Source organism: Calonectris borealis, chromosome 10, assembly GCF_964195595.1.
Source record: "Calonectris borealis chromosome 10, bCalBor7.hap1.2, whole genome shotgun sequence".
NCBI lineage: Eukaryota > Metazoa > Chordata > Aves > Procellariiformes > Procellariidae > Calonectris > Calonectris borealis.
The window spans coordinates 21,859,227-21,881,563 of record NC_134321.1 but is presented as its reverse complement, the minus strand read 5'-3'; the positions used below and the strand labels follow the sequence as shown (position 1 = coordinate 21,881,563).

General features: G+C 41.4%; 2 protein-coding genes and 1 long non-coding RNA gene across 12 annotated transcripts in view; 1 reads left to right on the top strand and 2 right to left on the bottom strand.

Annotated features, from left to right (window-relative positions):
- The window catches only part of VGLL4 (vestigial like family member 4), a 121,545-nt gene extending 108,790 nt beyond the window's left edge, over nucleotides 1-12,755 (top strand). For all 5 annotated transcript variants that reach the window (XM_075159373.1, XM_075159375.1, XM_075159371.1 and 2 more), the window contains 3 exons: nucleotides 4,534-4,756; nucleotides 7,951-8,071; nucleotides 9,941-12,755. In XM_075159373.1, the coding sequence (XP_075015474.1) occupies nucleotides 4,534-4,756; nucleotides 7,951-8,071; nucleotides 9,941-10,209 (613 nt within the window). In that variant the 3' untranslated portion in view covers nucleotides 10,210-12,755. The remainder of the gene's footprint in view (nucleotides 1-4,533; nucleotides 4,757-7,950; nucleotides 8,072-9,940) is intronic.
- A 1,195-nt stretch (nucleotides 12,756-13,950) lies between these two features.
- Nucleotides 13,951-18,254, bottom strand: LOC142086369 (uncharacterized). Of its 2 annotated transcripts, XR_012675089.1 has the most exons (4): nucleotides 17,012-18,254; nucleotides 15,930-16,100; nucleotides 15,249-15,442; nucleotides 13,951-15,152 (listed from the first exon to the last, which is right to left on the bottom strand). It is a non-coding gene; the product is annotated as an uncharacterized LOC142086369 (long non-coding RNA). The 2 variants fall into 2 exon arrangements; XR_012675088.1 differs by having other exon boundaries at nucleotides 15,930-18,254.
- A 38-nt stretch (nucleotides 18,255-18,292) lies between these two features.
- The window catches only part of ATG7 (autophagy related 7), a 121,888-nt gene continuing 117,843 nt past the window's right edge, over nucleotides 18,293-22,337 (bottom strand). For all 5 annotated transcript variants that reach the window (XM_075159347.1, XM_075159357.1, XM_075159348.1 and 2 more), the window contains one exon: nucleotides 18,293-21,580. In XM_075159347.1, coding sequence (XP_075015448.1) covers nucleotides 21,470-21,580 — 111 coding nt within the window. In that variant the 3' untranslated portion in view covers nucleotides 18,293-21,469. The remainder of the gene's footprint in view (nucleotides 21,581-22,337) is intronic.

Genomic DNA, 22,337 nt, shown 5'->3' with positions numbered 1-22,337 from the left:
ACTTTCAGCTAACAGTCAGGATGTGTGTGGTTTTGGTATGACATCCATCTGAGCACATGATGCTTGGTAAGTGCTGGAGCCTCGGTTATGATTCATTGGGGAGAAACACGGAAAACAATGTCTGTTTTTCAAGAGTTGGAGAAATGAATTTAAGGTTGGAATCCTGTATAATTTTGCAAAAATAAACCTGCAAGTAGCTTGAATACTTCTGTTAAAAGGGAAGTAAAGTAAGGGTGACCGGTATGGCTGATGTGATAGCGTCCCACTGCCTGATGTTTGCTCAGGTTCTCACTGATACTAATTGCTAGCTATTTGTTAAGCCAGTGGAGATGCACTGGCATATTCGCCACTGAAGATGGAGTCTGGAGTTACAGATGCTGATTTTTAAGTCAAAGTGGAGTCAGGGGATGGTAAAGCTGTTTGGACAGCTGGATTTATTCGTAGTATATATTTTAAAATTATTTTTCAGATATCGTCAGAAATCCTTCTTTGTAATTATCTGCCCTTACATTTGAACTAAGAGATGCATCTCTCTACTTGTTCAGTGCATGTGGAATTTTTAAGCCAATTCACTTTAATGAAATACAGTTGTCTTCAAACACATGCAATTTTGATTGCCCCTTCAGACAAAGCATCTAATATCGAAACAAGAATTACTTCTCTCAATAATAATAATAATAATAAGAAGAAGAATTGTAACAAACTTTCAGTTTCTAATAGAAAATTATTTTTGAAGTTACATTTTAAACTAAATTATTTAATAATATGAAATTGATGAATAGTCTATAAATAATTTTATGTACAATTGTTTTACAAGTGGAGTCAGATGTCTGTAGGATTTGCTATTTATATTTAAATAGGAGGGCCTCAGAAGTGCTGGTATGTTTTCACAAGGGCAGAGCTATCATGTTACTACTCTACACGGTGCTGTAAACTTTTCAGCTGGGCTCAGAAAAAATACCTGATGTGGAAATAGAAGCTTCAGGTATTTTTCATTTTTTGCTAAGACTGTATAGTTGAAGGTAAATGAATTGAGAAAAAGATTTTTGAGGAGTGGAGTATAAATAATTCCCTGCCCGGAAGAGGAGTTGTTCTAATTTAGGAAGAGGGAATTATTTGCCGACAGAAAGGGCTAGGGTTGTGGTCTGCTGAGATCACCGAGATAACTCAGTACTTTTAGGTATCTTTAGGGAAGGTCTGCCTACTGTGCTGTGCTTCCTGGCGTCAGACTGATCCCATTTTCCAGTTTCTTGGTCCCTTCTTCCAAAAATCTTTGCAGAAAAGTTCTTTTTTTTTTTTTTTTTGGCAGCAAAACTACCAGTTCGCCAATATTTAGGGCTGTGACTTCGTGTTTAAAGTGAGGATGAATGAAATAGGTGCTATTGTGTAAAATGGAAAATGTCTTTTGCTTGGGAATTTCAGTAGGTTTGTTCATCACTGGTCACTTGAGAGCCCTGACCCCCCCCAAGTGCACTACTAAGTTGTTGAAATCCCAGTTCTAAGAAAAAAAACCAAATAACTGGTGTAGCTACATTTTTTGTTTTGTTTTTACAAGTATTTTTGGTGGAGGAAACAAAGTTTTTCCTTTGAAAATCAGCTTGTGCTTATTAAAACAAAATATAATCATTCTGAACAGGGATTTTTTTTTTTCCTTTGAGGCAGTGAAAAGTAGGAATCTACTGGAGCTGTATGTGGTTTTGCAGCCTCCAAATGGTTATTTAGATTGTAGTAGACCAGACAATATTTAGCTGAAAAGTAAGATTTTGGCTTGCAGCCACCAAAGATACTGCATTGCAGCAAGAAGAATGAGCCATCTCTACACAGCATTGTCTTTATCACTTAAAGAAGGATTTTAGCAATGTCTTTTCATGTGTTATTTCCCAGGGTATCTAATGGCTGTTGTCCAGGTACAAAAACAGTCTGCAAAGGCGTGCTATTTATGAAGTTCCATACTTGCTTCCCTAAGGGGTGGTGAAGGATTAGTTTGTTGTGTTCAGTAGCTGTTTCAGTACTGTAATTCAAGATGAGGCTACTGTACTTTAAATATAGAGTCTGTTGTGCTGCCATTAAGTCACACATTTGCATCAGTCATTAGCTCAGAGCAATGCAATTCTAAACTTCTTTCTTCTGAATGCTGATACTGCAGAGTAGTCTTGTGAATTGAAATGGTACCAAAGCTGGCAAAAGATCGAAATGTAGCACTGTGAGAATGTATTTCCTGGTGGTTTGTGTGCTGCTTTATTGTGTCTAAATCTGGCCTGTAAAGGAGGATTCAGGAAACACATGATTTTCAGAGAACGTCTTGAGCACCAGCTGTGAAACCTTAAAGGTTAGATTTTATGGTCGATTCTGCTAATCTGCAACTACTAATTTGTAATTAGTTAAAAGGGACAAGCGATAGGCGGGGGGGTAGAGCGGAGGCATCTGAACCATTACAAATTGCATTGTTATTCTGTTGGCTGTTCCCTCCTAAGCATGTCGGGGGAATTTGGCATGGAGAACAAGCTGTGTCCTGAGGTTCTCAAGTCACTGGTTGCCTGGTACCGTATTAACCCTAGCTTGTACCATGATAAATGAGTTGAGTTTTGAGTCAGGCAGCAATAGCAGATTTCTAACTTACACCACCAAGTGACTCTCGAGCAGGCTGAAGAGCAGCACTGAAGACTTGTGATGAGTTCAGCAAAGGTCTTGTTCCTGAACACAGCAGAGATCTGCACCCTCATCTCAAGAAAGATTACAGCTTTTCTAGCTCTTACATGAGAGGGGCCACAAGGATGACAAAGGTAACGGAACAGTTTTTATCTGAAGAAAGTAGTACCCTGGAGAAAAAAGGTTGCTGAATAGAGAGATGAACACAGGAGTGGCATGAAGATGATAAGCAGGGAGCGATGGCTTTCTCTCTCTCCTAATACAAGAACTAGGGCAATAGCAGACCAAGCCGTTAGATTTTAGGTTAAAAAGAAACAAAAAGAGCCCGTGAAGAAAAGGTCCTTAACAAAGCATGGAGTTTAAACTGTGGAATCCATTGCCACAGCATGCTGTCGAGGCTAAAAGTTTACATGGCTCAAAAGCCACTTAAACAAATGCCATGCAACACAGCCACCACCCCTGACTCCCGGGGCAGGGTTACGGCAGAGCGTCCCCGCAGCGTGTCGGGGTTTTAGATTCCCCGCGAGGCTGCCAGCACGGCTGCACGGCCGCGCCGGGTTGGGGGCACTGGGCGAACCCGCCGTGCTGAATGTGCGAACAGTGGAGGTAGTGGTGTGGGGTTGGAGGGTGAATGGGAACACCAGCGCCGTTTTGGTTTTAGATGATACGGAGAAATCACCTTCAAGACCGAGCAATATTATTGTCTGGTTTTAACTAACATAAAACAACAAGTATCCATTAGATAAATCTGAGTAATTATTTCATTTATATAAACCCGCAAGGGTTTTCTATAGTATTTTTGTTGATAAGCTTTGGGGTTCCTTATTTTCCTCTGTTGGCAGGGCTTTTTTTTCCCCTCAGCTGTTAGCTTTCCTTTTCGAGAGACTTTCTCAGATGTTGAAATAGGCAGTAGCTTCTTGGAGTTGTAACTTATTTCAATATTGAATACTATTTTTATATCTTAATTTCTTGTATTACAGAAAACATTTTTCTATTCTTTTTCTGTCTCTGCCTAACATTCATCGGAGCATTTTGAAAGATTGCTCCTGCATATCAGTTTGCTATGATATGCTTAAAAAGTGGGGAAAAACACTCCTAAATGGATTTTACCCACTTACACACAGGACATATAGGACACTTCACTATTACTTCAAGAATCTTCCAAAGACAGAATGTATTTTCCATAGAACCAGCTTTTTCCTCCGCTCTTTCTTGTGTGAAAGATAGACTGAGCTTGCTATTTCACACGGAGGCACTAGGTATTGCAGCGTGTTAACTCTTACAATGCTAGTATGTTCCAGACTGCCAGTCATACCCGTGCTCACCTAGCTAGAGGTTATGAACGACTGCCTTCCGAGATCAGTGCAGTGTAGTTTGCTTTTCCTTCATTTTCTGCTCTGAACGTTTTGCTTCCTGCCTTGACTCACTGGATTTTGCTGGTATCAACCTATGTCTTTTGAGTAAAATAAGCTTTTCTTGGGCTTCAGCAATGCTTAGAGAGTATTGCAGTGTTAAGAGACAGAGTGGGATTAATAGTATGTTAAATGAGGAGGTGTCTGATCTTAACAAAACATGATCAGTTGTTACTTTAACTCAGTAAGATTTAAATTAGATTAGATTAGCATTTAGATAAGTGTCTGAAGAAATTCTAGACTGACTAAAAAAGTTGTTTGCCAGAGCTTGCGTATGTAAATCATTGGCTTATCTTTGCAGGGAGGTGGCTGGATAGACCAGGGGTACCTCACTGAGGGATTCTATACCCCTCCTCACAACCAAGCAAAATGCATTGCCTCATGTTTCTTAAAGGGATTTAATGTTCCATATCTCATTATAGCTTGTAACAATAGTAAGTCCTTTGACTTTTTTCTCTCTTTCATGTATTAGAAACAAGACGGCCAATGGAGATTATCGGAAGGAGCACAGAGAGAGGAGTCGCAGCCCAATAGAGAGGGCTGCTGCCCCAACAATGAGCCTTCATGCCAATCACATGTATGCCTCAATCCCAAGCTTGACGATGGATCAACCTCTAGCACTGACCAAAAACAGCATGGATGCAACCCGAACAGTTGGCATCACACCTACACTGACTTCTGTGGAACGGCAGCAGGTACTGCTTCTAGGTTGACAAGAAACTCTGGGTGGTTGTAGGATTCCTTGCTGTAGACACAATGAGGACTTCCCAGATGTAAGCAGAACGTATTGTGAGTTTCAATAGGTAGGCGATACTATTCCTAAGGCAAAATGTATTTTAAAAATGCACAATGAATGTCACAGCTCATTGTGTTTAATGTGAATAATCGCTGATGTTTAAATGTATCTGTCACAGATTTCTCGGCCTTCCTGCTTTTTCTGATGCTTTGCTAAGCTTGTGAATGCACGTGTTTTAATTGGGAATGCAAAATCTGTGGTTGGGCGAAGCTCCAGCACCTGCTAGGCAGTAACTGATGCAGCTCACAGGTAAAGAGGGTATTCATCTGTGCTCCTCTTGGCCATCAGCGCGTGCTTCCCTCCCCTCTGTCCCGGCTCTCTCCTGCCGGGGCTGCTGAAGAAGAGGTGCAAGGCAGAAAGGGTATAAAGGAGAATTTTGCACTGAATTTTCCAGGTGAAAGAAGCGGGAATGACCATAGTTGTTTTAGCCAGCCAAAAGCATTCATTGCATTGCTCAGGGCAACGTTATATCCCTATTTCATAATGACTTTTTCTGAAGCAAAGTAATGATTTTTTATTATTTTATAGTTTATTTCCGTATGCTGGAGTGGGGATTTTTTGTTTCGTTCTGGTTTTGCCTGGTGGTTGGTTTTTGGCTTGCCATCTTGTATATTGTATTTGTTTTCCTTCAGAACTGCTGAAGATGAGCCATCTCTGTGCAGTTTATACAATAAGTTTTCTTATATGTCAGACTCGCTTTTATCCCTCTCACAAGTGGAGAGACAAAGCAAGGTAATTGTGTTGTGATGAGCTGTAGTGTTGAGAAATTAAACTGTCCCACGTACCCAAGCTCTTCCGTCCGTCCGTCCTTCCTTCCTCCCCTACTGTGATGCCTGCAAAGGGTAAACACTTTGAGTGGATGATCTTTCAGAGGTTGGGATTTTTCATATGCAGTTTATGAAAGCTGCTTTTCACTGGAGCCGTATGCTTTACATCTACTGTGTAGATTTTCACGGTGGCTGGCTATGTACGCTAGTCTTTTACATTTTGCTATGCCAAAATGCCTAGCTTTACGCTGGTGTTGCTGATATCTTGCATCATTTGGCACGCAGATTGCAGAGTTATTGTTCCGTGCGGAACGGCTCTTCTTTGCTCTCGGCGTTCAGTGATGACAGAGGAGGAAGGGACAGGCTTCCACTGACGACACTGGTGCCCTTTGATAGTATTACTGCTGCGTCTCAGCTTAGCAGCTGACACCACTGACACTCTTCTATTTTGGTGTGTTTGACTTGGGCTGATTCCTGTTGCCCGTTACCAGATTCCTCTCTCTTTTGTTATCTGTGACATTTTGAGCTAGATTACAATCTATTTTCTTGGGAAAATAGGCTGTTGAGGTAAGTCCTTGCTAAGAGCTCAGATTAGAAGTCATACAAAGAAAAAGGTGTATTGAAAATAAGAAACCCTAGTTTGATGATTTGTGGGTGTTTTTTTTTTTTTCCCCTTTTTTAACCTTAACATAGTGAATGGGATTTCATCTTTGTTTCTAATAAAGAGGTGGGAAAAGAATACCTTCTTATTTTAGGCAGCGTAGGGTTATTCAGCTGCCTGTTCACTGTTACTAAATCCTCAGTATTTTCATATAAATACATATAGTCTGCTCCGTGCAGCCGTACGCACAGCACCATACCAGGGGATTCTGTAAGATGCTTATCCTGCCTCTCAGATCCTTTGTGGTACATGCATTCTTGAGACAAGCTCTTTTATTACCTCTCTCTCTCTTTACTTCCCACCTCTTGCATGTCTAAAATACTCTTCTGAAGCGCGGAGCATGTATACACTTCTCAAAAACCGCTTCATAGATGCACAAAATGTTGGCCCGTATAAAAAAGAAAATAAATACTTCCACATGTAAACTGCTTACAGAAAAATCAAATAATTCACTTTTTTCCTTAACTGCGCTGACAGCAAAGTAAAAACAGTAATTGAGATGTAAGTAGCGTCATTCCCGTTGTGTCTAGAGAAATAGCGTTAAACCTCCCCTTGAAAGCTCATCTCTTCTACTTCGGTCTTGCTCTTACTCTGTTTAGACCAAAGTACCACTGAACAATGAAAATTCCTTCCTTCCTCGTTGACTTTGTATGGCGTTAGGTAAAGGAGTGATTTTTGTGGAATTGCTGCACAGATTTGTAAAATGGACAAGAAATTAAAACTGTGTTAATTATAGCACTTCTGTTAATCTTTGGACGCTTAACAATTAACTTGCATTGAGTATAGCAGAATGGACTCCTTGCATCATAAAACATACCAAAGATGTAAAACAAAAATAGTTCAATACCTGTATTACTTCCCTTCAGCCACCTGGAAAACTGGCACATTTCTTTTCCTAAGGCCTTGTTTCAATGTAACATTTACATAGGAAATAGACTACAGAAGAGTATTTTATGTTTATTCTTTGGACAAAGTTTACATTGCGGAATTAAGATTATGAAAATAGGCATTTTGGGGAATTTGCATATGTTGAGAATGAAAAAGGATGATGTTTATTAAGTAGTGCTGGAAAGATTAATTACAACAGGAAAGTACTTGCGGTCAAAACTCGCTTATTGTTTTGTGGCTGAAGTACGGAATACAGAATTAGTCAGGCTAGGAAAACTTAACTTCTGAACGAAAAATGATAACATTAAAACTTGATTAACGCTAAGAAGACAAATACCTGTAAAATTTGTAAAGCCCTTCGGAGTCCTGGAATCACAAGGATATGTGGACGTAGAATGAAACAAATATTTAATGTGTTGACGTTTAGTTCTGCATATGTAATGCCTGTGAAGTTGAAACAGTCACTGTAAAATCACTTTAATGCTTTTAATGATTTGCTTTTATACTGCCCTTTTTCTGTATGGCTGCTTGCCACTTAAATAACCAAGAAACATTATGGAAATGCAATGTGGTTTTTTTTTTTTAATCAGACAAAGAAATAATAGCTGAATATTTTGAGGTTTAATATGCTGTCTTGAATTGGATAGTTTATGGGTTATTTCACTGCTGGGATTCAGTTCAGGGTACATCTCAAGTGATTATGCAGTGAACTGCTGCTAACGTGGCTTTGGCTGATTGCCTTAGTGAGTGACAGTTTTCTTTCTCATTCCATGTTAGAACCGTCCATCCGTAATCACCTGTGCGTCTGCGAACAACCGGAACTGTAACCTCTCTCATTGCCCCATTGCTCACAGCGGCTGCGGTTCAGCAATGCCTGCCTACAGAAGACCCTCTAGCAGTAAGTTACACGTCCGCACTCTTACCCGCCTGATTAGAATTTGAGGAGAACAAAATCGTCTTGCTAACCGTAACTGTGTAGGCACTGATGTGTTAGCAGGAATAAAAGGAGGTGAAACAATAGACACCTCTTTGTATCCTGTCTACCCAGAGACACGCTAGCACAGATCCCCTCTGCAGTCTTTCTGACCATCAATCCTGTGCCACAGTAGAAGGTACCAATTCAAAATTAGGGAGAGAGTGGTGTTCCTTTTTCTTGTTTTGAAAAGCTGCTTTAAAAAAACAAACACCCCACACAGACAAATCAGTCATTATGTTTATTTTCGTCTAACTGACAAACAGCAGAGGTGGCCAGCAGATCCAACCATGCTCTTATTTTAGGAGCTGTAGTTTCCCCAGTCTGTCAGTAGTCAGTAGACTTTTACAATTCAGCTGCAGTCACGAAAATCTTTTCCTGCAGATACAAATACTCTTCCAGAGCACATACCCTCCACCGTTCTCCGCGTGGATAACAAAAAAAGCTTTGGAGGGCAGTTGCTATAGCAACCCAAGCAGGGAGCTTTAGCTTTCTACCTTCTGTGCAATTAGTACTTTTCATGAAATCTTCTCATGCAGTACTTGCTGGGGAACCTTGGGCTGTTTCCCTTCGCTTTCTCTCACTGTGCGACTAGGGGAAAACACAGCCTTGTTCGTGTCAATGTACCTGCTGATGCATAGCTTTAACACACAGCATTTCCAAAAGTCCACGGCGGTGAGGCTTCATCAACCAGAATGTGTCAATGTAACAATACAGTATGACGTAGGTAGGAACCTAAAAGTCCATAGTAAGATGATGATGATGATTTCATATTTTTTAAAAAAGATCAATGTATTGTTGAAAACTGGAATTAGAAGCTGAGGTGAGAGCCTGCAGGATATATTACACTCTTAGAGAAGTCCGCAGTTCGAGATCTAAGATGTTGGAAATTTTCTGGAAAACTGCTGTTACTTGTCTGTAAGGAGACCGTCTTCATCGAGACCCCAGCTGTATTTACATGGGCTTTGGAACAGTTGTAAACATTTTCTGAAAGTATTTGTCTCTTGTCACTTGAAGAGGTCTTTGTGCATGACACTCACAATTTATTTTAGGATCAGTCAAGCCTTTCTGTAGCATGAAGGACAGTTTTTAGTATTTTTGAAAGATAAATCTCATTTAGACACGCAGATTTTGTTTCTAAATTGTAAAACCGCAACTCTCTCATATTTAGTCTGAAGAATTCTTACTATTATAATTCAAAACCAGATTTTTAAGGTTCTTTGTTCCTCTTGTAACAGTATGACACCATTTTAATGCTCATAGTAGCTGATGCAGAGGTAGTGATTCGTTTCGTTTTCTGACTGGCTCCTAGCACAAGTATGTCAAGTAAGATGAAACCCTGAAATCAGCGTTTGGCATGCTGTCATTTAGAATGGGGTCTCCTCACATCTGACCGGTATCAGCAGGCTTGGGAGCTGATTTTAAAGAACTGTTTCCATCTTATTTAAGCCTAAATATAAGTTCTATGTGATTGTTTTGGGAGAGGGTTCCACAGACTCAGCGCTGTAGCTGTTACTAGCCTGAGGGAGAACTATAACTATATACAAAATGCTTACCTGGTGCAGGTCACAGAAATGCAAAAATATTTAACTCCATTTATTACTGTTCTTTCATTTTAACTCCTTCCATCTTCTTCCCCACCCCATTCGCTACCCGTTCTATAATGACGTAAAGAAGTCTTGCTTTCTGCTGAGAGGACAGGAAAATGGGAGAGAATAGGGGTTCTGAATCCAGCACTTGGTGGCAGGGTTCCGCCCTGAAATAACGCACCTTCTGCCTCCTTTCCCCGTCCAGCTACCACTGCCTGTGACCCAGTGGTGGAAGAGCACTTCCGCCGAAGCCTTGGCAAGAATTACAAGGAGCCTGAGCCAGTGGCAAACTCTGTGTCCATCACAGGATCAGTTGATGACCACTTCGCCAAAGCACTTGGGGATACGTGGCTTCAGATCAAAGCTGCGAAGGACGGAGTCTCTAGCAGTCCTGAGTCTGCTTCACGGCGGGGCCAGTCTTCCCCTTCCTCTCATATGGTCAATCATAATCACTCGCCCTCTGTGGTCTCATGAAGAGAGGACCGTTACGTTTGTGAATTTGCATGGTTTGACTGAGCTTTGAACAGTGCTTAAAATAGTGTTGGGGGAGGGGAGATTAGTTTTCAACACATGTTTTTGTGTACTCACTTTTTATTTGTAAAAGGGTGCCCTTAAAGATGATAGCAGGAACTATTTCATAAAGATTCATATGATGTAGCATCCTTTTTTCCTGCCTCAATTACCAAAGAAACCTCTGATGCAAATCTGCTGCCCCTTAAAAAAAATAATGCATGCTAATCCACAAAAGCCATTACACTTAGTTGGTTGACCCAAATGCTTTTTGCTTTTATTAGCTTCTTGAGACTAGAATTTGTCTGGTTTGCTTACATTGCCTTTTTTTTTTTTCCCTCTGTGAAGTAATTTTGTATGTATATACTTGAAAAGAACTGTCATGTATGATTTGCACTATTGGAGGAGGACTGAAGTTGCATAGCAACTTCCTGGAAGATGCTAATATTTTGAGGGCAAACTGCTGAAAAAAGGGTTTAAGGATGACATTTCTATCAGTTTGATTTTTCTTAAAGCAAAACAGCTTTGGAAGGGGAAGTCTCATACAGGTTATAGGTCTTTCTCTCTTTAGATTTCAGGTGCTTAGTGCTTGCAACTGGACTGCATAATTTACAGAACACGGGCATTTTTTCCTAAACACTGCAGTTTGTTAGAATAGAGCTGAGGTTGGAGGGTTCAATAGTGCTTAACGATGCATGTTTTATGAAAAATAGCTGGTATCTATTAATGTATAGACAGTAAGAATCATAATACTTATTAGCTTTTCTTCAGAATTAGTTTATTTTTGTCAGTAACAATCCTAGATATACTTACTGCTGGTACAGTTGTACTCTATGATATTTGTATTTGATATTCACTTTAGTAGCAGCCAGCAAAAGAGGACAGCCTCAGGACAGGCCTCAAATGACGCAGTTTAGAGATATATGATGCGTGGTACAGGATGCTATAGCTTTGCGCATGACTGAGTAATTGTTTCTGTCTGCAGCACCGTCTGCTTAACGGGAATTTGCTTCCTAAAACTAAGTCTGTGTAATCCACCTTTAACTAGCTGCAGAAACTGCTACTGTTACGTATCTTGGCTGGACAACAGATTGTTACAGTTTGTGAAATATGATCTTTAATTTTTTTAAGCTTATTCATAAACCTATGCCAAGTTGCAGCATACATTCCTCCATTAGAAAACTTTATACAGGTATTACTGCATTTATTATCATTTGCTATATTAATAGCTACTAACTAGAAATTAGGCAATAGAGGCAGGCATAAACCCACAGCTGTGCTAGTACTAAGAGCTTCTCTTCTTCTTGTTAAGTGTAACTACTCTCCCCCATACATTCCATCTTCCCAGTACAGTTGCAACTAGGGCTTTTATTTATACTGGGTTACCTGAAATGATTGGTTCAGAGTAGAAGGTTAGAACTAGTTGGAAGAGGAACTACACGTGATGTATTATGGACTGTTACAGTATTGGGTCCATTGTGGCTTTTATTTTATGGTTTTTTTAAAGTTAAGCTATTTAATCTGGAAAAAGGTGCAGGGTAGAAAGAGAGCGGGAGATTGGCTCTTACTCTTGTTGAGAAGGTGGCTGCTCAATTTTCTTTTTTTAAAAAAAAAAAAACAAACACCCCACCTAAGCCCCCAGTTTTTACACATTTCACTACCATCTTACTGGGTAGTCAACGCTTACTTGCTTTGGCATTCAGTACCCTACTCTCTGTAGGAAGATTGTTAAAAGAACACTTTTTTATATAGGTAACTTTAAGACCATCGTTACGCTGTGCGTAAAGAATGTACAGAGAAATTTGTAGGTATTTTTTGAGGAACAATTAATTTGTTAATGATATGTAGCTATTTAATTTTTCCCTTTCCTTTATTGTAATCATTCATTTTTTTGTTTGGAGAAAAAAGTTGATCTTTTTTTTTGTTGTAGATTTGTCTGTAATACAGTAAAAGTGCAGGAACACAGTTATTCTATGAGAACACTGCATTAGCATTAATAGCCACTAGTTTGTTATTGCTACAGGCTACTGAGCATTATAACAGTAAAATACTAATACTGTAGATGGACTCTGTGGAAAATGTGACTCCTATATTTCTTTGTAAACACAAATAAGATAATGTTTTTAAAGCTAATATTTTCAATAATAGCTGTTTTACAAGGTTACATTTACTTATCTGAGATAGGTAAATGGATTTGAGGGCAATAAAGATTTAATGTGATATGTCCAGTAAAACATATATTAGACACAATAATGTCATGAAAGCCAAAGGGTTGGGGGGAGGCGGAAGGAAACTAAACTGAACTCACCATCATGAGACGTGGTGAAGTTTCTTCACAGAGCCAGGTTATCTACAGTTCAGTTTGAAAGATTCTCTCTGTGTTTGTAAATCTGTAATATACCATTCTTTTGTGGCCTTGTTTCACCTGGGAAAAAAAAAGGTTTGGCAGGCCATCTTTTTTTTTTGTACTTAAAAGTAGCCTTAAAGAACAATAAAGTGCTCTTAAATCACAGGTGTGTACATATCTTCTGTATTGTTTGGTGAGAGAGGAGGTTGGTTTCTCTACTTCCTGAGCTGGGACAGAGACAGACCACTGTCATGTCATGTCTTCCTGCTCGTGAGGGCTGTTACCCCACGGAAGGGGCTGGCATGGCAGCAGTCTGTTGGGGTTTTTTTCCCCTACACGTTCAGGACTTTGTCAAGAAACAGTCTTTACAACTACAAAGAGAACCTGTTGCCGCCGCAGCAGAGATGGGCAGAAATACGCCCGGCTGTAGGAGGACACCTCCGGCCAGCGAACACACGCTGGCGGCAGTGCCCGGATCAGTCGTCGCGTGTTTGCCCAGCATGGCTCTCCCTACGGGGCCGAAGCAGCTGTTCTGTTCCTGATGTCGCTCGCCAGTAGCCGCTCCAGAACAGTTACCGTCCTGGAAAATACCAGCTGTCGAGCATTTCTGTGCTGCTTGTTCATGAAAAGACCAGTATCCGAACTTTCATTTTGTTTTGTCCCTCAACTTCTTCACCGTTTATCTAGGGAACAGAAACTGTTCCCTAAAGACGACAGCTGTAGTTCAAATGTAGCCATCCACGCTCTGGCGTTTTGGGGAGCAGCATTTCAGTAGAAGATCATTCATTCATTTGACTGGAGACAGTTAATCCTTAAAAACAAGTGTTCTAATTACCTGATTTTGAGAAAGTTCGGTGAAGCAGGCAAGAGCCTTCAGAGGAATTTCCACTCTGAATGTAGTAGAGGTGTCTCCAAAATAAGGAACCCCTAAAAATAACGAGATACAAGTTACTGTTGTATTAGAAGTGCCTAAATGGTTTGAGAAACAAAGTAGGCCTGACATGCATGTACATCGTTAAAGCAAATGGCTATTTTGGGGTGTGGGAGATTCCATGAGAACACATCAAGAATGATTAGTTTAACACATCTGAAAAACATCCCTCTCTAAATACCCGTGGAAAGAAGCCTAAATACATGCTTTAAGAGCTTTTGGGAGGGAGGCCAACTACAACAAGCCTCACACGCCTCTCAGTCTGCTTTCTGAAGGGAGCTGGTTTCCTTTTAGGAAAAAGTCATCCCTACATCAACATTTTGGGGACTACATGAAACAGGACCAGCAGCATTGCTATCTTTCAGGTCGGTAGCTTACAGAGTGTTCTATTGTCTGCACAGTAAAAGGAAAAATACAGTAATTTTTTTTCCTACCACATGATTTTTCTAATTAGCAGCAAGCAGTAATTTTGCACAAAAGGGCAGCACCATGGCCTAGAAAAACTGGACCATATGCACACATTTCATATTATTATTAAGTACTGTACTATTTGTAATGGCTTACCTTTTTCTGTGAACTAAATTAAAGGTAACTTCCAGCTATGCATTTATAATCTCGCACACACAATCTTCGATAATTTAAACCAGAATATTAATTCTAGAAAACAGACCTGACATCACAAATATAGTAGGGATTGAGTTTGGATCTTTCTGCACAGTTCAGTGAGTGACTGAATACCGTTTCTAAGTCTTTCAAGCTGCTTTAGTTGTGAAAATGAACTTTACATACAAATACATGTAGAGGCTAGATTGAGAGATGGCGATAGTTTGACACAATAGCGGTACAACAGGCGTATGTAACTGTATAGGTACATAGGCAGTATGTATGTACCTATAGGCAATATACCTGTACTCCGCTTGGTAAACCTGTACTAACAGCGTCGCTGGCAAATGGCCACTGAAGCGACCCAGCAGATTGTGCTTACCCAGTAGGGCTGGCGGGACCTAGCGCAACGTTCATTTCCTTTAAAACTACAAACACAAGGCAGCAAAGGGAGGTTGTAGAGGGTACCAAGCTCCGGCTGATCCCGCCGGGGTCTGTGCTGCGTGCAGGCGTATTGAAGTCAGATGGCTGCAGAGGTTCCTGCCACTGCTGCGGAGAACGCAGCAGGGAACGACTGCAGCTGCTCATAAAGCCGCTACACTACCACACAGTGTCACTGACTGTTAGACTTTAAACCTGGCACATGCACAAAACGCGAAATTGTAACCAGTTCACCATCACAGACTGGAGCTGTAACTGCACCAGTTCAGAAGCTGCTTCAGGAGCAGCAGCTGAGCTGTCACTGCGGCTGGGCTGAACGCTCCCAGAGGGGTGCAGGGGCCGCTGGGGGTGGGAACACAGCCAGCTGTTCCTGGGAGGCCAAATCAGTCAACAGGGAGGAGATGTAAAATTGTCTTTCAGCCTCGTTCAGAGCCTTTGTGCAACAGCACAGCGAGGAGAACTCGCTGCTTACGCTGTACTAACTACTTACGTTACAGAAGAGGTGATCCGCAATGGCTGTGTGAATGAAGCCTTCTCCAGTATCCAAACACCATGCCAGTATGTCACGGTGCTTAACGTGATATCCTGGCAAAACATATCAGAAGTATTTTAGATGTTATTCGTGTAAGAGCTCTACTCACCAGCACTGGCACGCTTACGCGTGGCTGAGGGAACGCTCACCACTATCTTTAGCTCCTTGAGGAACAGCGAAATAAGAAACCAGTCTGCATCCTCCTGATGTACAGGAGCTTCCGTTTCATCTGGCACGGACGCAGATCCACGTACGTTACATGCAGCCGCTGAAGGGTGTCTGCAGCTCTCTTCCCTTACCAGACACAGCTGGATTATGTTGTGTGTTGAAGCACGCTTTACGCCTGAAGGGCCCATGACAGAAAATACACCAATTTAATAACTAAATAATTTTTTAACCTTCAATGGGAAGATTCTGCCCCTCTCTGTGGAACAGCTATCTCAAGTGCATTTCTCAGGTATAAGAGAGCCAAGATAGATAATTTAATTGCTTATTTTTAAACTGCAGTTACATATAGCTCCACAGCAGCTGCCCTGGGCTTCAGACAAAGCTCTCCTATTTTCCCTTGGTGCCCTCCCGACGCAGCACACAAGGCAGCAGCACCACGTGTCTCCAGAGGCGCACGAGGGAGGGCTCGCGCTCTGCCTCGGGAGTACGCTCGCCTCCCCTGGAAGGGAGGTTTTACATGGCTTTTACACCCAAGAGAGGAGCCGGGAGGCTCGCGGGGGCAGCACTCCTCACCAGGAGTGACACGGAATGCGCTGCTTTTTTCCTCCATCAGCAGGCACAAGCCTTCAGAGAGCCCAGCAGACCTGGCAGGCATTACTCACCTCCGCACGTACGGCAAAACCAGGAATGTAACCACTGCGGTACACGGCCTTCCCACTGGTGCGCAACCTTCAGTCTTAGAACCTTTTGATTGAAGCGAAGTTCCGAGTGCATTCAAGCCTAATCCTGCCCAACCATTGTCCCAGGGAGATGCTGTCACTAACCCGTCATTTCTGTAGAAAAGGAAAGGAGCGAGCAAGTCATTTCATCCTTGATCTAAAGCCACAGACACCACTTCTTTCTCCAGTTCTCTAATTTCAGACTTTCTCTGAGACATTTAATAGTTTACAGCAAAATCAGGTGCCATAACAGCACCCTCAGCACAGAAAGCTGCAGAAGACGACTAAGTCCAGTGTAGAACAGCCATTGCAAAAACTGGTTAAACTGCAAGACAATAAACTAAACTTTATTTTTAATTAAAACTCCAAGGACAAATCTGGTCCTGGTACATTTTATCTAACATAAAAATGGTAGGAGGAGCACCTTGCAGCAGCTAGGAATCTTCCACGGAGCTCTGGAGCTTTTCGTTCAAAACTACAGTTTGAATTCCTAAGTCTTCAGTCTTCTGCAAAAAGTCCTAATGAGGTGATGCGCCTCCTCCGTGTTTGTCCATGTTTACTCTAGACTAGCTGGTGAGCTTGGCATCAGGTTTGATTTTTATTTGCAGAAAAGTTTCAACTTTTCCTGCTTAATTCTGCTCGGCAAATCTGAGCATCACCTTTACAGAAAGCCACAAACGCACAAAGGCACGTTCCGGTGAGCAGAGCAGAGCACGAACTCCTCCTCTGGGGTGCGGGGGGACCCCTCTGCAGGCCGCTCTGCCCACACCCTCGGGGCCGAGAGAGGGAAACATCACCCGGGCGAAGCACTTGGCCTCTTTGCTGAGACGCTCGATACTCCTGAACTTCACTGACGGGATTTTCCCTCTCCACAGCAGGAGCTTCCACACCAGTAACTACTGACTTAAAAGCGAGAGCTCTCGCTGGCCCAGCATGGTGGCATTCATGAAGGGAACCAGATGCCCCACGGAGAGCATCGTTAAAGCCTCCATACACGGTTTGTGTCTAACACGGACAACGCTCACCTCAAAGCGACACAGGAGCAGCAGCTCCTAACGAGGCCCACGCACACACCCCGCAGAGACACAGTGGGGCCGGTGCCCGAACGCCAGACGATTCCCAGTACAGGCTCCTCCTATGCTGCTCCTTCCTCTGGAGCTAGAAGGGGACAACATCCTACTGAAGGCAGCCTCCATCCTCATCTGACAACAGCATCCCCACGGAACATTAAATAGGAAATTCTCGTATTTTCCTTTGTGACACAACCAGGAGCCCAGTTCCTCAGACAACAATGCACTAACTTGGGGGGCTTTATGGCTGCTAATTGCTGTATCACTTACGCATTTATACCCGATTGACATGCCTCTCTGTTAAGAATGGTTGGCATGGGATTAGTCATTCATGGATATTCAGACTGACATGCATTTATATTTTAACAGAGTTGGGAAAAAACAGGATTTCTTTTTCTATAGGCTGCTTTTAAAGAACGACAAAGCAGTTACTGACTTCCAGTCAGAACACACTTCATTACTTTGACATGAACTGTTTCAAGCTTTTTTTGCTTGTAGGCTAGCCAGTTACACTGTTCACTATTGCACTGTTCATTCTAATTTTACATTTTATTTTGCTAAGCAGCAGCTTGCTTAAATGCCAAGGAGAACATCTGCCTTCTCTCCATCACAAAGACAGACACAAAGGCATCTGTCAACATGAAGCTATGTCAGCCACATGCCTGGTATGTTTAATAGTCAAAAAGCTGCTTATCTTAAAACTGTTTACTCAGTTTGGGCAAATACTATGCACACAGAATACTTCTGATAGCGCTCTGCTATTCATGGTGGAATCAACGTTACTTTTTTAAACCAGGAAAACACAAAGCTCAAATCCCCTGCTTCCCAAAATATTAAAATAATGTGGGTCTAGTTGTATTAATGACGTGTCGTGTGTGTTAAAATATACACAGGATATACCACTGCACTTACATTAGTTCTAGTCAGTCAAAATGAAGTATAAAAAAGACAGTACTTTTTTGCTTTCAGAGAAAAAAAATGCTTCAACTAGTTTTAAAAAAAAAAGTTCTCAGCCTAAAACCAACTCTTTGCTTTTCACTGATACACTGTAGTGTTCTAAACTTTTTTTTGTTTTTGGAGGGGGAAGTGGGGATGAAAATAATGGAAAGAACTAACAATACTTAGAGACTAAAGCAAGGGCCTTTCCTTTTCCTTCTCCTTCCAAGTGATAAGTTCTTGGGCTCCTGCTAAGGCTACAGAAAATCTCAGACTATTAACTTCTTTGGGGAGGGTGCCAGCCAGCTTCACCGGTGATCGCTTCACAGTGCGAACGATCTGAAGCAAGCAAGCTGCTTTCAGAAATGATTACAAACTAGGACATGATTCAAACAGGCAGGAAAAAGGCCCCAGGTGAAAACCTCCTGCCACCAATCTGACTTCCTCTATCAATGAAAATGCTGGAAAGAAATTAACTGGAACAGATATCTAATTGAAGATTATGATCATTTCTTCTCAGTATTCAGAGTTGCTAAAAATAAAGTCATCCTCTGCTGTGAAGGTCTTTTTTATCTTAATGGTAACCTTTCGTCACTTGTTTGTAAGTCTCTCCTTCCCAATGGTTCTCGTACCTCCCCTAGGAATTTGAAAATCAAGATTAAAAGAAGTCATTTCTTAACCTGCAGGGCCAATTTAGTAAAGTAACAACTGAAACCAGTAAACCTATTTCTTCAAAAGTAAGCCATATTCTCATTTTGTCCCCTGAAACACAGGCATACATATGTACATAATTTACCCTTTGCTTTGAGAAAGCCTTGATGATGTATGAGGAAAGCAAAATTAGCTAGTCCAGAGGAAAATAACATATAAGAGCACGCAAGACATTCTGTTTATCGTAATAAAGACGTGGCTAGCTGAATGTAGGGTAAGAACAGGGTTCAGAATGATCAACCATATAAATGTAAAATGCACTTCAACTTTTAAAGACTGCACTATAGATGCTGTCTAAAATGTACCATTTCAGAGATCTTTGTTCTGAACCACTCCTCTGTCATTTCATGCATTTGCTAATTTAGCCTTCAGCTTCCCTAGTCTATACAATGTAATGTCATTAGCTCAAATGTTGAGTTTTCAGGTGGGGAAATGAAGGAAAACCCAAGTCCTGCAAAGCCATCACCACACAGAACATGGTGGGATTCTAGGGCTCTCGTTTTTAAAGATTTTCATGGCAAGAACAGATTTCCTCACAATAAAAAATAATGTTTTTGTTGTTGCCAGGCATACAAATGCAGTCTGTGAGTCAAGCTATGACCTTTCAGGATGATGCAAAATCAGCAGTAATAAATCAAACGGTGACTTTGCTGACATGTCTGTAACTTTAGTGATTAATCCAACAAATAAACAATTTCTGCTTGGAAATACAGGAGAGAGGAGTGTGGGATTCTCCTCCTGCTCTGCCCTGTTATAGCTGAACTCTGGATGCAGTTGGGTCTTACCAGTTCTCACAGGAAATGTGAAAAATGCCTGGGCAAAGGCTGACGACTAAAGTCAACAGCAGATCCACCCATAATACATCATTAAAGAAAGAGAAGCTAATGAAGGCAAGAAGAAATCCTCTCCTATTTATATGAAAAGTTTGCTCCTTGTAACAGTTGCCCCATGACACATCCCATCTTCTCTCCATTCCGTCCTTCTGTGACATACTCCCAGAGCAAATTATACGCACTTTCCCCCAAGAGAAGCGTTGATTTTACCAGCACAGCTGAATCTAGCTCACGCATCAATCCACTGCCTTCCTCCTTCGTATCTCCTGCTAGGCCCTTCCCTCTCCTCCATCCGCACCAACCGTCCAGCGTCTGCCGGAGCCCCGGAGCCTCTTCGCACAACCCTCGTGGCTGCCTGAAACTACAGGAACTCGGCACCAAGCGCCTCGTGGCTGGCATCAAACTGGAGCAACTTGCCAGTCACCACGGAAGTCAAATCTGCCCAAGGCTCCAAAATCTGCAACTGTACAGATAGGCTTTGAACTGACTTTTTCTAAATTACAAAATAAATTCTTCCCTTGAGCTATTAATAGCATAGAAATCTATACTCAGAATGCTGATTTCCAGCGCTCAACAAAAAGAAAACTGTGAGTGTGTCCAATTTGATCAGCCGCCCAGAATGTAACATCTAGTGCGGGTATACAGAGGAAATACAGCATCATAGCTGCCAAATACGCGATCTTGCTACTAGAGAAACAACAGGATTTGGACTTCAGGACTTCTTTACACTACTCCACAGCCATTCAAAAATTGGTTTTCTGCCTTTACAATATAGAGGAAAGGACATAGACCATTGCTTTTACATTACTTGCACAAATCTCAACTGATTTGTTGGCTGTTCGTCCCGCACAGATACCAAGGCATAACCAAGAGAACAGTATCAAAGTGCTTCAGTGACTAGAAAGCTTTCTTGCCTTGCAGTTATTTTGGTTATAACTTATGTGAACAATTCTAAGGTGCTAAGGTAGTAACACTGGTATCTCACTACAACTGTGTCATGTATTCATAGAACTCACTGACATCACTGTATGAGAAAATATTTCATCTGAATTTTTCAGAAGCAAAATTAAAATCAGGTTATTATAAATAATTACATTTGGAATTAATTCTGTTCTTGAGCCATTTAGCTCCACATTTTCAAGTCTTTCCACACAGCCACAAAACAGATGTGTTCGTTTTTAAATTAAAGAAAAAAGAAAACAGATTCTTGGGAATTGAAGGAATACAAAACAAAAAAACAACAGTGCTGGGAGACCAGCATCAACATTTTGAGAGTTGAGAAAGCTATAATCTACCCAACTAGTCAGACTGATGAAAAGTAAAGATCCTCTCCTCAGGAAACCTCCATTGCTTAGCTTTGCAGCCCTGATGTGGGAATTAGCTACACTATAACCTCAAACCAAAACACGTCAAGAATTTCCACATAGGATGGTGTTCAGGGGACGTTCGTTAAGGTCCAGGATCACATCATGAAGCTTCCAGATATTTTGTTTTTGTGCTTGTGGGTGAGAAGTCTGCTTAAGCAAGTATATTGGCCTTACTCCTCTGTAGGTACAAATTAAGAATGTTCCTCTCCTTCCTGAGAGCGCTAGAAAAGTTGGGTGACAAAAGAGAAGTAGCACTTAATTTCTGCAACAGAGCGAAAGGGAGAAGTAGAAAGCTGGCTGGCTAACCTATACTCCCTGTGATCCTTTGAAACCTTATAGCTAGAGCAACCCAAGAGGAAGCCCCAAAATAGAAGAAAATTGATGCTAAGCCCCAGGAGAACTTCCCATAGACAGACAGGCCCTGACCAGAAAAAGGGATGTGCTGAGACCTGTCAATAGCCAAGGAAATGAACTGAAGCTTTAGGAGGAACGTAAGCTACTCAAAGCCAATGACAATACCTCTACTGGGAAAGCTCCCAAACTGGGGCATCCTTGATCCGTTGCTCCTAAAGCCTCAAACAGGAAGCCATCTCTTCATAGCTGTCTTTCCTGGCTCTCTTCCAGGTTCCTCCTCTTCTGTCACTTCTGCCTTCCTTCTGCCCCTTGGTATCTCCCTTCTAGAATGGAAACGGGAGGAAAAGAAAATATTAGCACGGCAGGACGAAAGAATTACTGGAGCCTCATTACAACAGAGATTTGGGGCAGTGGGCAATGATTTCAAAGGATTTCAGTTTATTTGCTCTTCTCTCATAACTGAAGTTTTTTACTTTTTTTGTGGAAAGTTTAACTGGGGAAAACAGCCAATGACTACACTCTGAAAGTTTAGTAAAACACAAAAATGTCACTAACACCACTATATAGTCCAACAAATTACAGGTCATGGCAATTTATTTACACCTTGTACTTGGTTCATGAACAGTTCTCTGTATTTCACTCAGGAAATGGACAAAAACAGTTTTTTTCCTCCTCTGGAGTACATTTAAATATATGGTTAGAACTAATCAAGAAATGTGTGTTAATTAAGAAAATTTAAAAAACCAAGTCCAATTCTTACTTGCTTCTTGCTTCTTAATTCTTCTGTTCCATTACCAAAGTCAATGCACACCTTCCTTTTGCAAATGAATCCAAACCTTCAATTCTAGGGGACAGAAACTTTAAATGGCATTGCAGGACACAACCGATGTTATTTCTATCCACTGTCAGACTGGACTGCTAAGCTGTATTACCTGATTTCCAACCGTGCTAACAACCCAAGCTTAATGTGGATTTGAATCCCTTTGGGAGTAGCACGCACTTACTGTGAAACAAACAGTTAAGCTTCTAGCAGTCAGACTGGTAACAACCAACACAAGCCTCAAAACCAGAAACTTATTT